A 17,443-nucleotide genomic window follows, 5' to 3' on the forward strand; every position below is an offset into this window, starting at 1 on the left:
GTTCTTCAAAATATCTTCTTTTGTGTTCTGCAGAAGATCATACAGGTTTGAAATGACACAAGAATAAGTAAATGTTTCATCTCTTTAAATGTACTAATGTACTGTAATATACTTTATTTTTGAACTGTAAAGGGACCCCCTGAAATATAATTCTGACTCATTATATTAAGCGTTTAGGCACTTGTAAATAACGGTTTCTTCAGGGAAAACCGTCATTTATTCTTTTATTTAATTTACTTTCTGTTGTTTATTCATAGCATGAGGGAAATCGGATCTGACATCTAGGTATGACATCACTAGGTGACATTTTGTACAAAGCCATTGTAGAACTGCGAGATATTTCACTCTATCACATGTCATTTCTCAATCTATTTTTTTAAATTTTATAAAGTGGGTCTCTTTTAGCGATTCACGTTTTAGACTTTGCACTTTTAAAAGTATAAAATTGGTGAAACAGATCTGAAAGTACTACACTTATGCATTACATGAAAGGGATAGTTCAGCTAAAAATGAACATTCTTTCATCATTTAGTCACCCTTGTGAACACAAAAGAAGATATTTTGAAGAATGTTGGTAACCGCACAACACTACACCCCATTGACCTCCATTGTATGAACACAAAACCACCAAAACATTTCTCAAAATATCCTCCTTTGTGTTCCACAGAACGAAAGAGTACAAGTTTTGACATGAGAGTGAATAAACGATGACAGGATTTTTATTTTTGTGTGAACTGTCCCTTTAAGCGGAACGTTCAAGCCTGTAACACACAGGGGAACGTTTTGCAGCGTTCGTATCAAAGCACCGAGTGTCATTTAGAAATAAAGATCATCTCGCCGGACGTCCATATTGATACAGGCTTTCATACACATGGGCTGTATGCAATCAAATGATGTGCTCGTGTCGTGCGCTCCTCGGATTTGATTGATGGCTGAAGATAATGGCTCACAAACAAACTCTCCCTCCCCCCGCTCGCCCGCCCACCATGAATAAGGCAACACCTCTCTCTCTCTCTCTCTCTCTCTCTCTCTCTCTCTCTCTCTCTCNCTCTCTCTCTCTCTCTCTCTCTCTCTCTCTCTCTCTCTCTCTCTCTCTCTCTCTCTCTCTCTCTCTCTCTCTCTCTCTCTCTCTCTCTCTCTCAGAGCAGACAGCAGGGTGGAAGACATCTGACATTTATTCAATACCATCAGTAGCTCTGTAGTGGCACTGCTGAGAGAAGGAGGGAAAAATTATGACGGCGGTTACTTAAGCTAAAAGCTACACGGTGTCAGGCGGAGGCAGCACTTAAAGAAATCCAGGAGTGCGGACGGCACATTCTACGAATACGCTTAACTATGATGTGTATATACAGTATATACACTATGAGGCATAATTTCAATGCTTGTTATTGTTAGAACTGTAGCAATAATTTGGAAATAACCTATAAAAATGATGTTCAATTCATATTTTTTTTACAGTTTTCATGACCGAAAACAACATTTAGCTTTGTTCTGTTTTATAGGTTTCAATTATACTCTAGCACTTCTACTACAGACCAACGTCTGTTCACAAATGAAACAAAACTGAGTTTTCAGGCTAAATTTGCAGGCCTGTTTTTACTTGCAACCTTACTACCCAATGTACTTTCATCGCCCAATGTTTATATTTCATATTACTATTTAAACAATTGCAAATAATATTTTTTAAATTTTATTATTTGAATGTATTTTAATTATTATTATAATTTTTTTTATAATAATAACACACAAATCAGGCTGTATTGACTTGAATAAATAGCAAAACTCACACAAAATAAACAACTCATGTAGCATTTAGTTTTTCTTTCTGAAAGTGACCATCAGCATTTTCTAAAGGTTAAGCACATCCTTTCACTGACCATTTGAAAAAAAAACTGTTTCAGGCTATATTTTGTACCCTATTTGTGAAAAGTCCAGATTTGTCTTTGTCTGTTTTTCCCTCTGCACTCCTGGGATGGGTGAACTGCACGTTGACCCTTTCTGAAATGGTTCCTTGCACACAACCACACCAAGTTTTTTAATAAAAGAAGCTGAAGCAGAGGAATTCTCTCAGTTAATAACGGCGAACAAAAGCGACATTGTGAGACGGTTGATGGAGGTCCGGTACGGCGTGTGTACGTACACGCGGGTATGCGTGCGAAACAGACCGCGCCACATAGATGAAACTCCGTCGCTCGGAGTGTTTGACCTTTCTCCGGTGGCGTCCCAGGAGTCGGCCTTTACTGGGGCAGTCTGGGAAACGCACCTTTGTTTACTGTCATTAACTGATCTGAGGTCATCTGTTATGACCTCACTCGCTGCCTCCTCTGCAATAGCAATTCAGATGTTTAGGATTTAATAACGCAGTTAATTAAAGACACAGGTCTCCAGTTTTCCCCAATTTTACTGATGTACTTGAGAGGGACAATGTGGCTCTACAAACATAGCATGTGTCTATTAAGACCTGTTTGGCAAAGATCCCCTTAACATATCAACACCGAAGCCAACTTTCCTTTTTGTTTTTACTTAGTCATGGATTATTAAACACCAGCCTCCTCAATTCAACTAGTCAACCAGTAGGTGGTTGGAGACAGTTGTCCCAATTTCTTGGCGTCACCCCGGCTGCATGTCCGCTGTACTTGGCTTTGCTCGACCCTACAGCGAAACCGCTAGTTATGGTTAACAATAGTCGTCATCTGACATTCGCAATCAAGATAATGGAACACAGTGTGAGACAAGCCTACGGGGAGAAAACAGCTCGAGCACGGCCAAAGCCTTTTTCAAATTAAAAGCGTTGGCCTTTAATCTGAGTAATATTGGATGGCTTTATAAGAGACTGATGGCAGAATGTACCTGAGAATGGCAGATGTGGCCTTACCTGTTGAAGTGCAACATAATTGTTATGAAATACAAGTTACGCTTTAATGACAATAGAGAATAGAATTAAAAATGATCAGTTTGTAAAATCAAACAAATATTTGTGTTGACTGAAATGGTGAATGGTAGTTAATGGGACCAGCATTGTACGCATATACTGTACTATAAAAAAATCTTTGCTGCCTTAAATTTTGAAGTGCAGTCAACTTGGTTTTACAGTCAAGTTAAGAAATTTCAACTTACTTTAAGTTTTTGCCAGTGGTGTGTTGATATAACTTGAAATTAAGTTAACGTAACTTAAAAATGGGTTGAAATTGCTTAACTTATTTTGATGTGTTGAAGTGATGTAAAAAAGTGTGAAATGACTTGTAAAACCAGGTTTATTGTACTTAAAAAAAAAATAGAAGAAAGATTGTACTGGAAATCTTACTGAAATGCAACTTTACGTATTTGCATAAACCTTGCGTATTGCTTAACTTATTTTGATGTGTTGAAGTACACTCTACAAAAAAATCCTTAAAAATAGAGCACAATATACTGTATTAATATGAAGGAATTTTCCATAGTCATTTTTACAGTTGTTTTACCTGTATTTTACATTTTGCACTACATTAAATTGCCTTTTAGCATTAACGGAAGTATCCGTAAAATAAAGGAAAATGTACTGGTAATTTTCTGCCAGTACTTTATCAGTTTTTTACGGAATTGTTTTTTTACAGTGTAATGTAAAACCTGAAATGACTTGTAAAACCAGGTTTTTTGTACTTAAAAGAAAAAAAAAGAAGAAAAAGATTGTACTGTAAATCTTACTCTAATGCAATTTTACGTATTTGCCGTAAACCTTGCGTATTGCTTAACTTATTTTGATGTGTTGATGTAATGTAAAAAAAAGCTGAAATGACTTGTAAAATCAGTTTTATTGTGCCTAAAAAAAAGAAGAAAAGGTTTGTACTGGAAATCTTACTGAAATGCAATTTTACGTATTTGCGTAAACCTTGAATAAAACGGACACTTTTATCCAAAGCGACTTGCATCGCGATCACATTCATTTTATCGGTATGCGTGTTCCCGGCGATCGAACCGATGACGCAATGCTCGACCAGAACGTTTTATAGGCCTATATGTGTATAATCTCAATATTTTATATTATTAAAGCATATGTTGTTTTCATGTGCAGTCCTTTTAGAGAAATGAGAGTGATACTGTAGAATGTTTTATCATAACAAAAAATCTGAGACTAGTTTGCTGCATCCGGGAATCAGCCTGAAGAACATTCGCATGTGATTCAGATGAAAAGTACCCATAGTAGCGTACAGGAAAGTGTGAATCACACTGCTTCTGTCAGCCACATGTATTTCTAGCCCGCTCCGGTTAAACTAATTGGCTTAATTGTACAACACCGAGAGCAAAGCGCAGAGTCAAATCAGCTCCGGTGTCGTGGCAGTGAGACTAGAGCTCCAGACCAGACAGCTCCACGCACAGTGTGTGTGTGTGTGTGTGTGTGTGCGTGTGTGTGTGTGCGTGTGTGTGTGCGCGTGTGTGTGTCCGTGTGTGTGTGTGTGTGTGGGAAGGGTAAACCCTACAGTATGGGGACAAAATGTCCCCACAAAGATGGCAACATTTTTTTGTCCCCATGAGGAAACAAGCTTATAAATCATACAGAATTAACTTTTTTGAAAATCTAAAAGAGCAGACAGTTGTGTGTGATTGTTAGGGTTAGGGGTAGGGAATATGATATACAGTTTGTACAGTATAAAAACCATTGCGTCTATGGAATGTCCCCATAAAACATGGAAACCCAACATGTGTGTGTGTGTGTGTGTGTGTGTGTGTGTGTGTGTGTGTGTGTGTGTGTGTGTGTGTGTGTGTGTGTGTGTGTGTGTGTGTGTGTGTGTGTGAGAGAGAGAGAGAGAGAGAGAGAGAGAGAGAAAAGAGGATTTCAGTAGCATTGGTTGAATGCATGGACATATGGAGACTGGCTCCTCTTGGGCATCGGCGGGTACGGCGAGCCCCATCGTCGTCTCTTGCTGTCTATCTCTCTTTCTCTCTCTGCTGGCACACTGGTAGCTCCTCTCCCTGGGATACTCAAGCCTTTCAAACATGAGTAATTGATGAATTGTATGCAATATGCAAATGTGAATGCATAAATCTTCTGACTGACAGCTTAATTTATGTGAGCCTTTAAGAATGCAGGATTAGATTTTAATTAAATATCTTCAAAGGCACCCTGACTTGTACATTTTTCTCTCGCCTCAGCTGCCGTCTTTGTTGTTGTTTAAACCGTTTTCCATTATAATTTCGGAAATCTGATTGCGTTCTCCCTCCGCGTCCTCCCGTACCCCCTTTCGGCCACGGTCCAACTCTTGGCCTTTACTTCTTTTATCGACTGCACGTTGTTATGAACAGGCCAACGTAGAATATTAAAACGGCGAACTGACTCCTTAAGCCACGCCCATTTGTCTAAAACAGGTGTGTCTTGTGACACCTAGCTCTGTGGAGCCCCGCCCCCTCTTTGTCTCGGCGCAACAAGCAGGTGTCGCCCGTTCATGAATATTGAATAAGGCCTTTTAAAAGACGACAAGGGCGTGTTTACGAAGGCGGGAGAGAGTAAAAAGTGCTTAGTAACCCAGTTTTCTCCAGCCCCCAGCAGAGCGCGGTGCTGTCGCCGGGGATTTGAGCGGAGTGATTGGTTGAGACGAGCGCACTGACAGGGTTTTCTTCTCCGGCGTGTGGAACGTGCAGTAACGTGTGAATGACTTCGCACTGCCATCTGTTCCTTCAGCCCGATGGGACGCGGGTACGAGAGAAAAGTGTGTACACACACGGCTCTTCACTGTCTGTCGTGGCTGTGGGGAACGCGCACGGGCGCCGTGCCTACGAGTGGGAAAGGGAGATGAAAAATATTCCCATTCCGGAGAACTCTCGGGGTGTAAAAAACTCCATTACAGTAAGATTGACTGAAGCGCTGAGCAGTTCACAGGGTGGCCACTCGATATACTGATGATCAGCAGACTTCAGGAGAGCTGTACGGACGGTTAATGGACGTATAATTAGGAAAGTCATATTATGTTGGGTTTGCTTTGTGCAGTTCAGGCTTGAATATTGTTTTCTCGTAGGTTCAAATTTATTGTAAGAACTGTACAATGACACTGTACAAACAATAGAAATGTAAATACAAAAGTATGGACTATATAGACCACTTCGCAAGACGTGAACACTGCTTTGTTTACGTCATGTGAAGTGGTCTATATATAATCATGCTTTGTAAAACTGTTAAAAATTGTAAAAGTTAAAGCTGTATATATTAAGCTATATAATTATCTATAACAACACTGTTAAAAACATAAAAAACGCGACATTCCAGCAGCTGGGGAGCAAGAAAAACGTAAAATAACAACTATGAAAACAAACATTTGCATGTTTTTCGTGTTATTTTGCACCCGACATGTGAATTTGCAGTCTCTGTTTCTCATGTTTCTGTCATTTGAGATTTTTACAGCATTTCAAAAATAAAATTCTGATACATAAAAATGGAAAAAAAATCTGCGCATGTAAAGCTATACATGAATAGATTAAAATTTTCATGCATTAAATCAAGGTTTGCTGTGTGCATTGACATAACTTTTTGAAGTATTAAAGTCATTCATCTTGTGATTACACATTTGCAGTATTTCATTCATTTGAAATGATGTAGCCCTATGTATAGCACCTATATATAGAACTTATATAACACATACTGTATGTTTATATACAGTATATGTATATGTATGTATATAAAGCCTTCATTTGTACACTGTGCATACAAAATGCTAAAAAGTAATTTTATAAAAATACATAAAACAAAGTTAAGTTAAAGTTAATTCTGTTAAATGTTAATACATTTAATGTGTTTGTTCAATTAATTAAACCAATATTAATGAAACAAATAAGTTGCATCACTATCCAAAAACCACGTCCTTGTTCTCAGTCACACCAAGTTGTATTTTTCCATAGAATCAGAATCTCAGGAATCTTTCTGGGACATTGTTTCCAGCACATGACGGCCGTACCTTTCCAGTGGTGCTGTTGAAAACGAAAGGATGGGTTTTATATAAGGGAAGCACCTGTCACGAGCGAGGAAAGAAACGCTCGGCCTCTAACAATACCCAGTCAAAGTGGAGCTAAATAAGAAAATGGCTTTAAGAGTCCCGCGGGAGTCAAGTGCCTGTTCACGTACAATTGCCTGACTATGGAGATCTAACGGCCCCAGCGTGTTCAGGTTTTTTATCTGTCGAGTTCTTTGGGCACGCCTTAAGCAGGAATGTGCAAAAAAGGCAAGTGAGTCAGATGCTCCAAATGAGTAAAGGTTAAATGCACATATAAAAGGGAACACTGGCGGAAACGCGAGTTTCTTTGTCTGTCGCCGGTGTGCGATTTCAGGATCAGAGTTGGCCGTCTTCAAAGGCACGAACTTTTGACATCTCGCTGATTTGTCTTCCTGCGCCTCGTCAACCCCGCAGAATCGTTCGCCGCCCCACCGTGTTGTTTTCTAATTTGCTTTCCTCAAAGGAAATGGAGTCGTGTTATCGGAACACTGAGGTAATTGATTGTTTTTCAACACCGCTTTTGTCAGAATGATGTAAATAGACCAAATATGAGACGAAAACAAACCAAGGCCTGTAACACACACAGAGCACAATGGCATTGTGAAACGGATAGTTCCGGTTCTTGATGCTGATTGGTCGATAGCCATGTTTTTTATGCCATAAAGCACAGCTATGAGCTTTTTATATATCTGTATTGGCACCCACAGATGATTGTGTATGTCAGTCAATGGATTTTCTAACAAAAGGATGACATTTAAAGGCATAGTTCACCAATAATAGCAATTCTGTCATTATTTATTCACCCTCGTGTGGTTCAAAACCTGTATTTGACTCTTTCTTCTGTGGAACACAAAGAAGATATTTTGAGAAATGTCTCTGTGGTTTTGTGTCCATACTATGGAAGTCTAGAAAAGAAAAGAAATGGCTAGAAAATAAAAAATATCTTCTTTTGTGTTCTGCAGTAAAATGAAAGTCATACAGGGAGGGAGAGTAAATGATGAACGAATTGTACATGGCATGTTTAGGTCTTGAGAAGTTAGCAACTTATATCACACTAGTTCCCCTCAATAACAGTATTTGTCGACCTGTCTCTGAATCAAGGACTTAATTCATTTTATCAGCACCGGAGTCGCAGTCGTAGGTGCCGGTCTGGCAAACTGTCCGCTTATGTTCTTTTTACAGTACAGTTAACTCAATCGACTGCTCTCCATTTACAGACACTAGAGCGGCTAAACTGATTGGATATTTTCTCCACTACGCTCCACTGTTCAGAGGTTTTAATTAGATCAGTAATGTGACGGTCCACAGCGATTCTCATTTGCCACGGACCAAGACAAGCTTGTCAACAACCAGTGAGTCACACGGGCCAGGACGGGGGAAAGATCAGCGCTGGGGTGCATGGACTAAACCGCATGCTGATAGGGTCGTGCAAAGTTTACATTGATCCATGTGGCTAGCGGTGAATATGGCTGTTTTCAAAGATGGTTGGGCGTGCTTTTTATTTCAGTTATGTATCATATGCCTAGAAGTTTTCAATGGAGGCATACTTGAGTTTTAAAGGAACAGTTCACCCTAAAATGAAATTCATTATTTACTTACTCTCAAGTTTTTTTTAAACCTGTACAAATTTCGTTGTTCTGCTGAACACAAAAAGATAGGTAGTGCTGGACGATATACCGGTTCATACCGAATACCGGTGTGTATTTTTGTTATGATATGAATTTTTTATATACCGCATTACCGGTGTATGTCGCTTAAACAACGTGCGGAACGCGGCAAAGCGCGACACTAGTGATGTTTCGTTCGTGAACGAATCGTTCTTTTTGAACGAATCTTTTAAGTGAACGAATCGTTCTCGTTCACGAAATGCAATGACTCATATTTCTCGTTCACTGAAATCTCTCCCTCGAGCGCAGAGTGTCTTGGCTTAAAAGAGTGTCTAAAGCATGAGCCAATGGCGTTCGAGAGTGAGCTTTGACAGAGCATATGATTGGTTGAATGTACTGAACGAATACACCCTTCACTGAACGAGCCTGTGTTTGAGTCTGAAAGAGACCCGCTGATTCTCGTTCATGAACGATCAGTCATCTCGTTCATCTCATTCGTAAGTGAACGAAAGTTCCCGCTGATTCTCGTTCGTGAACGAAATGAAAGATGAGGTCTCTTGTTCAACAAGTACAGAAACGGACACAATGTAAAGATCCTTACGAAAATAATTAAATAATGCAAGCTGATGGTTAAATGTAACAAAGACAAATTAACGTTGTCATTTTTATTGCATGGAAAATGTCAAGCCCTGTTTACTCAGTTATTGTACTGCAAGCACAAGGGTTTTGGGTGCATTTTGTATCATTTATTGTTCTTTCAAATAAAAACGACTTCATTACGTTTAATTCATGTCATGCACTTCTCTAAAAAGTATAAAACAAAAAAGTATTGGTTAGCTCTCATTCGCGTCACGTCAGCAAATAGCATTCCAGTTCCGGCTGTGAAGGGACATGTCATTGGTTAGATCTTCCACTGAACGGATACGCCCACACTGACCAAGTCACTGTTGAGTCTGAACGAGAGAAAGAGATCTCGTTCGTGAACGAATTGAACGACTGGTACATGTCCTTCATGAACGAAATGAACGAGAGTGTACAGTACACTGTAGATCGGTCATTTAGCAATCAGCAATTTAGCAATTTAGAGTCTCGTTCAGCAATCAGCAGAAAGCGGATGCGAAGCGCAGTTACAGGTAGGCTACTTTGCACGCTTGTTTATTTAAAATACATAAACTTCACGTTTAACATAATCCCAGATTTATTATGAATGTGTAAATGACCAAACAATTAACTTTTAAATTATGCAGAAAAACCTTGTGCGTTGGTCATCTGAACCACTTATTTAGACTTTAGATAGATATAGATTTATTTAATGAGTAGATCAGAGACACACATTTTAAAACCTGTAAAACCTGTAATCAGTTTATACGTCCATTAATACGATCGTTGACATAACACACCTCTTTTTCGCCATCTGCTGGCGTATTATAGAAATGGTCACTGAACGAATCAGTGAACGAATCTGAACAAATCATTTTGGTGAACTAACTGAAAAAGAACGAATCACTCAAATGAATCATAATTCCCATCACTACACGACACTGTTTCAGTGGGGTCCCTTTTCACTGTTGCACTGTGACCGGCCATTCACACACAGAATGCGTCTTTCTATGCCGCGGCACTACTTTATCATAATTTTTCTATATAAACATGCGCTAAACGGAGGCGTTTGGATGTTTGCGTGCATCTCGCGCATGAGCGGTGACGTTACATATTTCCTTCCCGTCGCAATGGGAGCACGCACCTCGCGGCTGAACAGCAGCACAAGTGTAACAATTGCAAGTTCGCATTACGTTACATTAAATATACTCACAAACAAACATTTAAAAAAACCGCTCGTGTTCCCCTCATATCTGCTCAATATAAGCGTATAATATGATGTGTTTTTAGTTTGAACTCTTTCTCTATATGCTTTGATGAGAAATAAGGGTCAGTAAGGAGGATTGACAGCGTGATGCGATCGCTTTTCTCTCACATATCTAATTTAAGCCTTAAAAATATGATTTCAGGAAATCATGAAGCCATTGTGACTATGTAAAACATCACATGCATGTTTTAATGGTAAATTTTTGCTATTTTGTTTTCAACTATTAATTTTTGGGTGGATGCTCCTAACTCTTGAAGTTGGGAGCACCAGTGCTTCCAAGGAAAAAAGTTAATTTTGAGCCGTGTTCTCTATTTATTTGCTTAAATATTATGTATGCAAGTTACCTTCGCATGCTATTCAGTTGTTAAAGAAGTCTAAACTTTGCAGTTATAGGGGATACTATCACTGTCACCATGACGGTATAAAAGGGTATTTTAAGTCAATCAACAGCACTATTTCCTCTCTCAATCAGTAGAAAATGTGGTAAAAAAAATACCGCCATGTACTGGGAAACCCTTTATAAATCTGGAAAACACCGTTATATAAATTTTTGGTCACACCGCCCAGCACTATCTGGAGGAATGTTTGTCATCAAACAGTTCTGGGGCACTATTGACTAATATAGGAAAAATATCTATGGTAGTCAATAGTGCCCCAGAATTGTGTAGTTTCCCACATTCTTCAAAATATCTTGTTTTGTGTTCAACAGAACAAATAAATGTATGCAGGGTTGAAACGACTTGAGCGTGACTAAATGATGACAGCATTCTCATTATTAAATGAAACGATCCTTATGAGAGCATTTGCTATGTCGAGCCAGAGTTTGCTGAAAAAGTTAAGAAAGACTACAGTTTAGTCCATATGATAAATTGTCTTGCTCTCAGCTGACAAAATGTCGATAATATGTGATGCACCGAAATTTTGGCTGCCGAAAATTTTCAGCCGGAAACGTCATTATCGGTTTCGGCCGAAAGAAAAAGACCAAAATATCTAGCACCCGCATCTCCCTTCAGTGCTCACGCTCACTCTCATTCTAGCTGTTATTAAAGGACGATCATGTAAGCCCCCCGTAACAAAGGCTAAAACTAATAAATATAACAAGAGAAGCTCAAAACCAGCGGACAGAAAATGACACGTAAGCTCTGTGTGATGCAAGACCGCGCGTGCCCTCCCTTATGTTTCTTTATTGTCGGAGATCACGCGCATTGACTTGTGCGCGTTTAAAAGCCAAGCTTTAAATATAGATAATATAAATATAGATGTGAATGATCAGCAGTAACGCTGGATTCGCACGGGGTGTCGAAGCGATCGTCATAGTGACAACAGCCAGTCAAATCGTTCTCCGGTCTTGCATGAACGCAAATTGAAAAGTTGAGAAATGTTCAACTTCTTGCCACGAGCAACGCCAGTGAAGCGACGCTGACGGACCCACAATTCAGTTCAGATGTCACCCATTCAAAGTAAATGAGAATTGTTGGTGCTGATGCCCCGTGAGATTCCGTAACTGATGATGTAGGCCAAGTGCATCCTGAACTTTTGGTATCTGTTTCGGCCCAGAATTTTAATTTGGTGCATCACTACTGATAATATGATATATAATATGGTTTTGTCAGCTGAACAAATGACAAAGTATGAAACCAATATGACATATAGAACATATACGATTTTGTTTGCGTCATATTGTGATATATATAGAAAAAAATTTGGTAGCCAACATTGGCTTCCATTGACTTCCATTGTACGGACACAAAACCACCGAGACATTTCTCAAAATATCTTCTGTTGTGTTCCACAGAAGGAAAAGTCTCACACAGGTTTTGAAAAAGATGAGTTTTATTTCGGGTTATAGGGTTAGTCCATTTAAATCCTGCCATTTTAATGCTGTTTAACTTGAATACAATAAAAGCATTATACAGCAGTACAACAACAACAGCAAATGCCAGTAGATCAATCGTTGCTTTTGGAATCTGGGGGTGAACGTGACCTTCAGTCTTCACGTCCCCTAAATCTAAAACTTTTTTACTAATACTATTATGAACCAGTCAAAACATTTCAACTGTACATTAAGGAAAGATATTTTCATGTTTAAAAAAAACAATTTGTTGATTACATTTCATAATTCAGACGTGTATGCTAGATTACTTTGTACGATGCGGCGCCGATGTTTGTCATGTTTACACACAGACATGATTTCTGCCAGTTATTTAAGATGAATCATGCCAATCGCACTCTTTCTCTTTCTGTTCGCGACCATCAGGTGATCGTCGGTTCGTGTTTTGTTAGCGCCGTATTAATAGAACTATGAAAACACTTGCTGTTTGATGTACTTGGACACGATCCAATGATATGCAGCAGAATTAGCATTTTGCTTTTCTAGCTTATTTCGCACCACTTGCACCCTTGCGCAGGGTTCGAACTGTCATGTACCTGTCGGTTTGATAGCCCGTCCCACATTGGAGACATAACCGTGTTTTGTGTGGAATCATTTGTCTGCCGTGATGTTTGTTCGTGTATGTAGCGTGATAGAGGGTTGATGTGTGTGTCAGAGATTGTGACGTTTGAAATCGACTGTTAATACGCGTTTCTGATTATATCGTGAAAGAATGATCAATGTGTGATATTCAAACCCCCGTTCTTCCTCTTTTTCCTCTAGTTCTCGGCCCGGCCGTCCTCCCAAACGTTCTCTCGGTGTGGCGATGCAAGACACCTCCCGTCTGCTCCCTCACGGCGTTCACGGCCTGCTCTCCCCCGGCCTCCTCTCCCCGACAGGTAAGACCACATTTGGTCCTAAATGTCCACCTTTAATGTATATGACTGGTATAGGGACGTCCAGATGTATATATAGTAATTCTATAGTGGGATTGAGGAAAGCCTGTGTAATAAAGCTGGTTTAGGCTTATTGGTGTGTCACGTCACACCTATAAGACGTGTTTCCTAAGGGACGTTCATGTACTGTAGGACACGCGTTTTAAACACAGCAGGATGGAGCGCGGTAGAACGGAACAGAATGCAGATGTGTACGGTGTCCATCTGCAACCTATCAGTGTGTCCCAAAACAGATGAAAACTTTCGATGTACATCATAACGAAAGCTTTAGAAATGAAAAAAAGGAAGAGAGCAAGGATTCAGCCTCGCTGACCATTCCATTCGGTCACCTTGACCCAGCCCTGTTTTCTCACATTTGTACTCGAATTCAATCGAGGCTTTGTCTTTCTTTTGTTGAATCTGGATGTTTTTTTATTCCTTTTATCAGCGCTGTCTGTCGTTTTTCCTCTCTTTCTCTCTCTCCTCCTCCCACTCTCCACCTTCTGCAAATCAGCTCCTATTGATTTTCCACCTCTGTCCTTCACTGGCCACCACTGCGTCTCAAACAGAGGTTAAACTATTGGATTTCTGTTGCCTCTTTGCTTTTTCCTGCGCACGCATTGGCTTTCTCCCTCTCTCGTCCCTCTTTTATCTCGCGTGCCTTTTAAATAAACACCGCTTTTACATCGAATCCCAAACCACCGGCTGTCTGTTTGTTCGAGGGAAGGCGCGAATGTATTTTGAAGCGAGTCTTGATAAAGGCGGCAACACGGACGCGTTCAGGTCCCGCTTTCCACCGTAAGCCGTCGTTGCATTCCTTTCCTTTTAGCGCCGGCTCTCTAAATTGCTGATGGTAGTGGCAATTTAGCTCTCACAATGGCCGGTGCGTATCGATTGGCGCAGCGCGGAGTAGCCGGAGCAGTCCGTTAGCCGGCCGCGCTGATTGATTTTAGATGACTCTGTTGTTATTTCTGCCGACCTGCTCCGGGGGTGTGGGGGGGGAGAGCTCTTTAAAATGTGCGTCCACATTTGTCTCGATCCCTCCGCTCACTGGGGGACGGCAGGACGTTTGCCGTCACCTCAGTGCCAACGAACGCAAGATGTTTTAGAAAGTGATGCAATTTCAGAACAATGTTATTTTATAGTGATATTTGTGTTTTGAGACTCTGAAAAGAGTAAATATTTGCATGATAGTTTATAAAAAAATGTTTTTAACTGTTGCATTCAGTATTCAATATATACAATATACAGTGTTGGGCAAGTTACTCTGAAAAAGTAATCAATTACTAGTTACTAATTACATACTCAATAGTGTAATTAGATTACTTTACAAATTACTCTCTCCAAAAAGTATTGAATTACTTATTACTCATTACTTTCTATGTCCTACATCAACCTTGGTTAGAATTGATTCAAGGATAGACATGAAACAGCTCTTTTAATTCATTCAGAATTAAAAAGAAAAAAGTGAGAAAAAAGGATGCACGTTTTTGAGAGACGTGAATAAATTATGATTTCTGTCAATTAAAATGCACAAACCAGAAGCAATAATACCCAACAAATGGAGAAATGGCTCTTTATACACCACAAAATAGTTAATTTATTGTCATTTTCAACTGCCCATTTATGAAAAAAATGGAAAGTTATGGATGTGACAAGTCAGTTGTGGATGTGTCCGTTCTCCTGACTATCTCTATTTTTTTTATCCTTTTAAATTTGTTAAATGAACTGAAATGTTGATTTTGCACACCATATGGTTGTGTTGTAAACCTCGGGTCTGTCTTTCTGCTGAAGTTTTCTACATGAATCCATGTATCCAGGCTATAGGAATGGGTCTTGCGTGTCAGGATACCTCGGCCTATTCTTTATGACAGCAGCATCAACATATTGTGAAAGCTGAGCTGCTGAACTAACCATCTTTTCGATTGTTTACAGAGAACACATTCTCCGCTCCACATGCATTTCATGATTTTCTTGTGTAACATTCCCTCAAAATACAAAATACACAAGTATATTTAGTCAAAGCCATCGTTTCCCATGAAATATCAGACGTATGCTAAACATATCATTTTCAGAAGCACAGCCTTTACATTAAGATATACACAATAATACAGTATTCTGTATTCTGCTAGAATTATTAACTTGTAAATGGGCCGCAGTTATCCAAGACGACTAAATTTGTTCTTCTTCTGCGCAAATTAATTACAAAAGATAAAAATGAATGTAATTAGAATCCATAGAAAATTGATAACCAAAACTAATTACTTTTGTCCTTATTACAACCCGTAGTTACACAATTATGTATTTACAATGAATTTTAATTATACTTGCATAGTAAAAATGTGTATATCTTTTTCGTTATATTATGAACGTTTCCAATAGTCGGGTTTACGAATTAGTTCACTACAAACATGCTTGGTTATTTCGTTCAGCGATACATTTCATCCGCCTAATCTATCGTTGCATTTAAGCAGCATAACAAACACATCTGATCAGAGTTGTCATTTAATTATTAGCGGCAATTTGTGCCGTTATTTCCCGCTAATGCCATAATTAAGCAGAACAGAGCGGCGGCTCGGCTGATACAGCGCTCGGAAGAGGATGTCAATGCTTGCAATCATCCTCAGAGAGGGAGAAAAACAGCTCGAGAAAGACGTCTCTGGAGAAATGAAGCGTTCTCTCCTCTCTAGTGCTTCTAGTCAAGATGGAGCGATGGGGGGTGCGAGCAAACCAGGTGGTGTTCTGGGGTTTGTTTTTGCATTATGTTTGCTGGATTACTGTTGACAGAAACATTATAAGCCCGTAGCACATCCAGCTGCAGAGAGAGAGAGGACAAGAGAAAGCTAATGTACACCTCATATGTGCAGATTATTATAATAAACTTACATCCATGATTATAATATGTGTTTGGTATTACTGTTATGCAAACGTAGATTTAACCAAAATAAACCAAATTCGCTAAACCAAAATATTCAAATTCTTTCATGTTCTTGTGTTACAGAAACCAATGACACCTCAAAATTTAAAAAGGAGCGTTTGTTTTCATGTATGTTTATTGTGGCGGAAAGGGTTACTATGGGGAAATAATGAATAATCTCTTATTTGTTTGAAGCCTTCTGTTAAAAGTTTTGAAAAAATTTAAATAAATAAATATATGAAAAAATATATAAATTATATATATATATATTAGGGCTGTCAAACGATTAATCGCGATTAATCGCATCCAGAATAAAAGTTTGTGTTTACATAATATGTATCTGTGAAATGTGCATATTAATTTAGTATTTATAAAGACAAAACATACACATACTTGTCTATATATATAATATAAATGTATTAATTTATAATTACCAATAATTAAAATTCTAAATAAACGTTTATTAATTGTTATTTTATATTTTTCTTAAATGTATGTATTTATGTGTATGTGTTCATAAATACAAAATGAATATGCACAGTACACCGACGTATATTAAGTAAATACAAACTTTTATTCTGGATGCGATTAATCACGATTAATCGTATGACAGCCCTAATATATATATATATATATATTCTTATTTTTATTGACCAAAGTTTGCAGGTTAAAATAAGTAGACTTATTATTTCCATCTTATGTTTTCATTCACAAACTATGTGATTAGATTTAAAACGAACAAATGTTTTTGAAGCCATATACACACCGAACTGTCTGATGTGGGGGTGGGATCTATTGACTAAAGCCAGTAAGCAACACCCTAAAAACTGCCCACAACACCCTCACTGCACAGCCAAGCGCCACTCAGTTCCTTCATGAAACTGTGCGTCTTGTAATCTTTTTATAGTCGATTGAGAGCTGGAATAGTGAGCGTTTTTCATAGCTTGACTTTCCCAACTCGCTATCTGTTCCAGGTCTAAGCCCGGGCGCACCGCTGATAAAAGATAACTGATGGGCGGCACTGATCTGAAATGTCAGCAAAAGGACACTCTCTCTCTCAAACTCACACATTCCCACACACACTTCCCTCTTCTCTGCTTCTCATACTTACACACTTGTAGAAAACCACTCTTACACAAACCTGTCCACGTTCACACACACACACACACACGCACACGCGCACACACACACACACACACACACACACTCTCTCTGTGGGTGAAAACAATTGCAGGCCTAGCTGGTGACTTTGATGAATGACATGTCCCTTTGGGGAGCAGTTTGCCCA

At 39.1% G+C, this 17,443-nt stretch overlaps 1 protein-coding gene across 2 annotated transcripts in view; it reads left to right on the top strand.

Moving 5' to 3' along the window:
- Nucleotides 1-17,443, top strand: part of dacha (dachshund a) — a 160,071-nt gene that overhangs the window by 57,304 nt on the left and 85,324 nt on the right. For both annotated transcript variants that reach the window (XM_057360201.1, XM_057360200.1), the window contains exon 2: nt 13,087-13,202. In XM_057360201.1, coding sequence (XP_057216184.1) covers nt 13,087-13,202 — 116 coding nt within the window. The remainder of the gene's footprint in view (nt 1-13,086; nt 13,203-17,443) is intronic.

The sequence above is a fragment of the Triplophysa rosa genome, linkage group LG19, assembly GCF_024868665.1.
Source record: "Triplophysa rosa linkage group LG19, Trosa_1v2, whole genome shotgun sequence".
In the NCBI taxonomy this organism is placed as follows: Eukaryota; Metazoa; Chordata; class Actinopteri; order Cypriniformes; family Nemacheilidae; genus Triplophysa; species Triplophysa rosa.